Genomic DNA, 6000 nt, shown 5'->3' with positions numbered 1-6000 from the left:
TTTTGTCATGCCAAAATTTATTCAAATATAAATTACAAAAATACTCCCATTTTTCAAGAAATGTTTGTATTTTTCAAAATTGTTCAACATCTAAACAAATGAATTTTAAAAATGTTTCAAATTCAAAAATATTCTTGTTTTAACGATATGTTTAAAAATTGAAAATAAAGTTTGAATTAAAGAAACACATTTTCTAAAAAAAAATCTGCATTTTTAAAACATGTTCCCATTTTAAAAAAATCACAACTTAAAAAATGTTCGTATTTTTATAAGAAGGTTCATGTCTTTAAGAAATGTATGTGCATTTCAGGAAATGTTCTGTTCAAATATTTGTTCTTGATTTGTTCAAAAATGTTTGGAATTTTCAAAAAAAACATCCATAATTTGGAAAATTGTTCAAGTTGCCAAGTATATTCGGTAGTTCATGTTATGAATTCCAGAATTGTGTTCCTATTTAAATATGTTTGAAATTATAATTTTTTCTCATTCCGATTTTTTTCAGACTATAAAATATTATTCCCATTTTTTGAATTTTTTTGGGTTTTTCAAAAAATAATTCAAGATTTAAAAAATGTTACAAATTAGAATTATTGTTTTAGTGATATGTTCAAAAATTGAAAATAATATTTGCATTAAAAGACACATTTCTAAATTTCTTCTATATGTTCAAAATATTTTCCCGTTTCCAAAAATTGTTCACAACTTAAAAAAACGTATTTTTATAAAACGTTCATGTTTTAAGAAATGTTTGTGGATTTCAACAAATGTTCCATTCAATTTTTTTGTTCGTCATTTTAAAAATGCGTGTAATTTGGAAAATTGTTCATGTTGCCATGTATATTTGGATTTCATAGTTATCGGTTTTTGAATTTTTTTTAAAAAAGTGTCGAATCTCGTGTTGCATTATATTCTTTTATATTTATGCTGACCATTGGTTAGCAGAACACGTTTGTTTGAGTGGCTAGCAACATGTGGTCGGGTCTTTGAGGTCGTGAGGTCGATCACTCCCATATTGGGCATGCTCTGCATCCGGCGCATCGAGTTAAGTCGGCTTGTTCAGAATAAGGGACACCATAAGTTATTGACAGTGGTAGCTTCCATGTGCCAATAAAAAAGAATATGCTGGTTAATTATAATTGAAACAAATTATAGGCATGTGTCAATAAAAAAGAATATACTAGTTTGGCCCTAATTAAAGGGTGCCATGTTGAACTAGAGAATACGGATATGTGAGGGTCTTAATTCATTCTTATATTGAGCTAGAGGTATATAATTTTATTATCTCGTTGCAACGCACGGGCATATGTGCTAGTGTTTTTACAATATCTGAAGGCAGAGGTGCATCGAACAAGGCAACATGCTAGAATGAAAAGGCTTTGTTTGTGCATGGAGTGCATACTCTGCACATCACTTTCCGAGTTCTGTATGTATGACAGAAATCATAATGCATTGACAGCATGCGAATAGCAGTGCATGGGCTACATGCAAATGGCAGGAGAAGAGGCGATGCCACACGGATTAAGACCCATGTAATTGTGAAGGCTTGTTTTGTTTGCTTCCTAGATTAGGTTCAAGGAAGTGATGCAAATATTTTAAGTCGTTCTGTTTGGATGTATGCATGTATCCTGCGCGAGAGATATTGATAGCAGTGCATGAGGATGTTCCAGTTTCTTTGGAGATGAAAGGATATTATTCTCGTTGGAGTAGTACATATCACGAAGTTGCGGTAAAAAATCTCGGAAGAACAATTAGTCACAAATTACTTTAAATGCCTTTGTATTTTCCATCTATTAGTAATCTTTGTTTTCTACTGGATTATGTAACTTTTAGGGCTTTCTCCAGAAATTTTCTTAATACAAACTGATATGCAATTTGGTGGGCGTCTGAGCCGCGCTTTCTAGCCATGCATGAGTTGTTTTTTGTCTGCTAGTGCATGTCATTATCAGTATTTAATAGTTCGATTTGAAAAAAACAGCTTCACGTACAATTATTTTGATTTTCTAAATTTTTAAAAAGCCATATCTATCAAAACGTGCGTCGGAATTCAGATCCGTCTTTACTGTTGAATTCTTTGCGACGAGATCTTTGAAACTAAATCCCGCATGGGTATGTTTCGACGAAATTTTTTTATGCCAACTTTGGCGCTATATTGTGCAACTTTAGTACTGTTTTGTGCAACTTTAGTACTACATGGTGCAATTTTTTTTAAACCCAGTTTTTTGGAGCTACATCCACAATAGTTGTAGTTACACACATAGTAGTCCTAGTTGGCACATGTACTTGCACAATCTGGTCCGCATAGTCGCATATGAATTGTCATAGTTTGTAATGTAGTCTAGTTCCACACACATTGATATTTAGTTGGCTTGTAACGTAGTCCAGTTGCACACACATTGATGTTTAGCTGGCATGAAGACTAGTTGCACACACATATCCTTAGTTGGCTTGTAATATAGTCTAGTTGCACACACATATGCTTAGTTGGCTTGTAATATAGTCTAGTTGCACACACATTGATGTTTAGTAGGCAGGGCACTAGTTGCACACACGTATGAGCAATTGGCACGACAATGTAGTCTAGTTGCACATAAATTGATATTTAGTTGACAGGACTATTGGCACACACATACTCAGTTGGCGCGGCAATGTAGTTTAGTTGCACACACATTGATGTTTAGTTGTCGCGACTATTGGCACACACATATGCTAAGTTGGCGCGGTATGTAGTCTAGTTAGACAGACATTGATGTTTAGTTGGCAAGAAGACTAGTTCGTCGAAACATCCCTATGTGGGATCTACTTTTGAAGAGCACGTCGCGAGTGTTTCAACAGTGAAAATGAATCTTAATTTCGATGCACGGTTTAAAAGTTATGGTTTTTTAAAAAAACTGAAAACATGAATTAAATGCGTTCACATTCATTCACATGTATGATTTGCAATTATTTATTCTCTTCACATATATCCACACCTGTTTACTTTTTCTAATATGAGTCACGGAGACAAAAACTTATCTTTTTCGGCCGGCCATCACGGAGGACTAATGGGCAGCTAGCCGCGGGTTAGACGCGTCCAACTATTTATTGGTAGCATTTTCTCTCTCCAGAATGCAACATAGTCTTACTTGGTAGAAGTCTTCTAACAAACTAGAAATCATATCTACTATAGGAATTTAGCAAACACAAAAACAATAAATTAATCCCCATCTGTACACATTTTCAAAGAATCACAACGATACTTGTATTACGTAAAACACTTGTCAAACGCAAGAAAACCATAGTTCTTGCCAAACTGCAAATAGAATCCTGGGTGCCAATGCACCAATGTAAAAGACAAAAGAAAACACAAATGTGAAATAGTTCAGTATATTATGTTCCAGCACTACTGTCCTAATTAAAGTCTAAACTCATCAAAAATAATCTATGAAATCTGTGCTTAGCCTGATGAAGTCGTGGGCTTCTTCGCACCGTTTTTGAAACAAGAGACTTCTTTGCTTTTTCCTCTTTTGCAATAAAGTCAATGCACTTGTTCTTCAACTCGAGGCAATTGTACATGTCAGCGCAAGCTTGAATATCCGTAACTGTATCCATTGACACATTATCCCGTAACTTTTGGACACACATAAGCTTTAGCCGGTCTAGTGCGTACCGGTCTGCAGCGGCGAGTAAATCAAACACTACCTCGTTGGAAAGGTTATCCTCTGTTGTAGGAAACTCATCCGTGTATTTGAACCGAAGAATACGTTTGAATGTTGAAGGTGTGATATCGTGCAGCGTGATGGATCCCATTGTAGCTTCAGCCATGAACCCAAAAAGCTCTGCCTTGAAGACGGGTGAGCGGGCTGTAAGAATCACTCGGTTCACGGGGAATTTCTCGCTGTCGACAGTAAATGACACGTCCGTCCCATATGCCTGATCCAGTAAGCACCCGAGATGGTTCTTGATGTCGTATGGCGGCACGGTGACATGAGGGGTAGTATAACGCGTGACCATGATGGTGCATACGAACGTGATGTGTCCTTCAATAACATAGTTTTCCTCGAGGACCGTTCTTTCCACAAACCGACGCCACCCCCAGTCGTCAAGGTTGGCGGGGTCGCCCATGAATGTGAACTTGTGAAGGTAAGTCTTTACTCGTATTTCTGATGGATTGTCATCTCTATCCTTTATGAAGGCGACGAAGTTGGAGCGTACTGGAATCACCCATGTGCTTAAGGAAGATGGAAACGTAATTTCCTATGTCATTTTTGGAGTAGAACACGGGTCCCCGCGGGTAACAGTCGATCCTCCACAGGTGTTGGCCGACGGAGACGACCTCGCCGATGGCAAGGTGCTTGACTTGCTCGTAGTTTAGCTTGAAGTGGAGGGAAGCAGAATCCACGGCAGTGGTGGTCGTCGACGCCGGCGGTACTGGTATTCTTGTGCTTTCTTTTTTACTCACTGTATATGATCATATCGAACAGTTAAGTACACCAGTTCTCAAACCTGGAGATCGAAAGAAAAGATTAGACACTACTAGACGATCCAAACGAGAGGGCACTCACTGGCGGCTGGCTATCGGCCAGAGTTGGCGGTGGCCGTCGGTGGTGATGCTGCTCTACCGGCCGTGCTTGTCGCCGCGGTCCTTGCCGGAGCCGTCGTCCACCAGATGTTTGGGCTCGCTCCTGGGTCCCTAGAGTTCGATCTATTATCGTCCCCAACGTATTGCGCCTTTTCTGCAGAGTCTTATTGTACCATGCGATCAGACCATTTATCGTTAAGATTCTTTGGGTTTATTTCCAGGTATATCTTTTTTTAATTGTTTAAATTGCTTACCGCATGTGTCACGTGGTAGGTATATCTCTTGTATGTATTTATACCATGTTTATATACGAGATAATCCAACAACAGGAGCGCAAGAAGAAGAAGAAGGTTCAACAGCGGCGGCACGAGCTTGAGAGGAAGCATGAGGCTCACCCCAACTGTGGTGGGGGCCATGGAGACCCAATGGCCAAGAAGCCGCGTGCGCCTGCAGATCCACTAGCGGTGGCGCTGCCCTGTGTGTCCAAGGGTACGGCGGAGAAGCCCATCACAGTGGAGGAGGCACTGGATATCGAGTGCTTCAAGTGCGGGCGCCGTAGCAATAGCAATAAACTAAACGATCATAGTGCTAAGCTAACGGATGGGTCAAGTCAATCACATCATTTTCTAATGATATGATCCCGTTCATCAAATGACAACTCATGTCTATAAGTAGGAAACTTAACCATTTTTGATTAATGAGCTAGTCAAGTAGAGATATACTAGTGACACTCTGTTTGTCTATGTATTTACACATGTACTAAGTTTCCGGTTAATACAATTCTAGCATGAATAATAAACAATTATCATGATATAAGAAAATATAAATAACAACTTTATTATTACCTCTTTCTTCAATAATTTATATCTCATCACGTCTTCACCATATCAGATCATAACATACCCTGCAAAAACAAGTTAGACGCCCTTTACTTTGTTGTTACAAGTTTTACGTGGCTACTACGGGCTTCTAGCAAGAACCGTTCTTACCTACGCATCAAAACCACAACGATTTTTCGTCAAGTGTGCTGTTTTAACCTTCAACAAGGACCAGGAGTAGTCAAACTCGATTCAAGTAAAGTTGAAGAAATAGACACCCACTAGCCACCTGTGTGCGAAGCACGACGGTAGAACCAGTCTCATGAACGCGGTCATGTAATGTCGGTCTGGGCCGCTTCATCCAACAATACCGCTAAATCAAAGTATGACCTGCTGGTAAGCAGTATGACTATTATCGCCCACAACTCTTTGTGTTCTACTCGTGCATATAACATCTACGCATTGACCTGGCTCAGACGCCACTGTTGGGGAACATAGTATTTCAAAAAAAATTCCTACGAACACGCAAGATCTATATAGGAGAAGCATAGCAACGAGATGGGAGAGTGTGTCCACGTACCCTCGTAGACCGAAAGCGGAAGCGTTTAGTAACGCGGTTGATGT

At 39.1% G+C, this 6000-nt stretch overlaps 1 protein-coding gene across 1 annotated transcript; it reads right to left on the bottom strand.

Annotated features, from left to right (window-relative positions):
• Positions 1-3387: 3387 nt before the first annotated feature.
• Positions 3388-4974, bottom strand: LOC125532614 (BTB/POZ and MATH domain-containing protein 2-like). The gene is made up of 3 exons (XM_048696613.1): positions 4857-4974; positions 4220-4437; positions 3388-4179 (listed from the first exon to the last, which is right to left on the bottom strand). The coding sequence occupies exons 1-3, from the start codon at positions 4972-4974 to the stop codon at positions 3388-3390; spliced, it is 1128 nt and encodes a 375-aa protein (XP_048552570.1).
• Between the last annotated feature and the right edge of the window lie 1026 nt (positions 4975-6000).

This window comes from Triticum urartu, chromosome 1, assembly GCF_003073215.2.
Source record: "Triticum urartu cultivar G1812 chromosome 1, Tu2.1, whole genome shotgun sequence".
In the NCBI taxonomy this organism is placed as follows: Eukaryota; Viridiplantae; Streptophyta; class Magnoliopsida; order Poales; family Poaceae; genus Triticum; species Triticum urartu.
This window is presented reverse-complemented; position numbering and strand designations above follow the sequence as displayed.

Coding starts and splice junctions, on each gene's coding strand:
- LOC125532614 (XM_048696613.1), bottom strand. CDS start 4,974: ATGGCCCCCACCACAGTTGGGGTGAGCCTCATGCTTCCTCTCAAGCTC. Junction 4,438..4,856: donor TTATCTCGTATATAAACATG/GTATAAATACAT, acceptor GATCATATACAG/TGAGTAAAAAAGAAAGCACA. Junction 4,180..4,219: donor ACATAGGAAATTACGTTTCC/ATCTTCCTTAAG, acceptor GTACGCTCCAAC/TTCGTCGCCTTCATAAAGGA.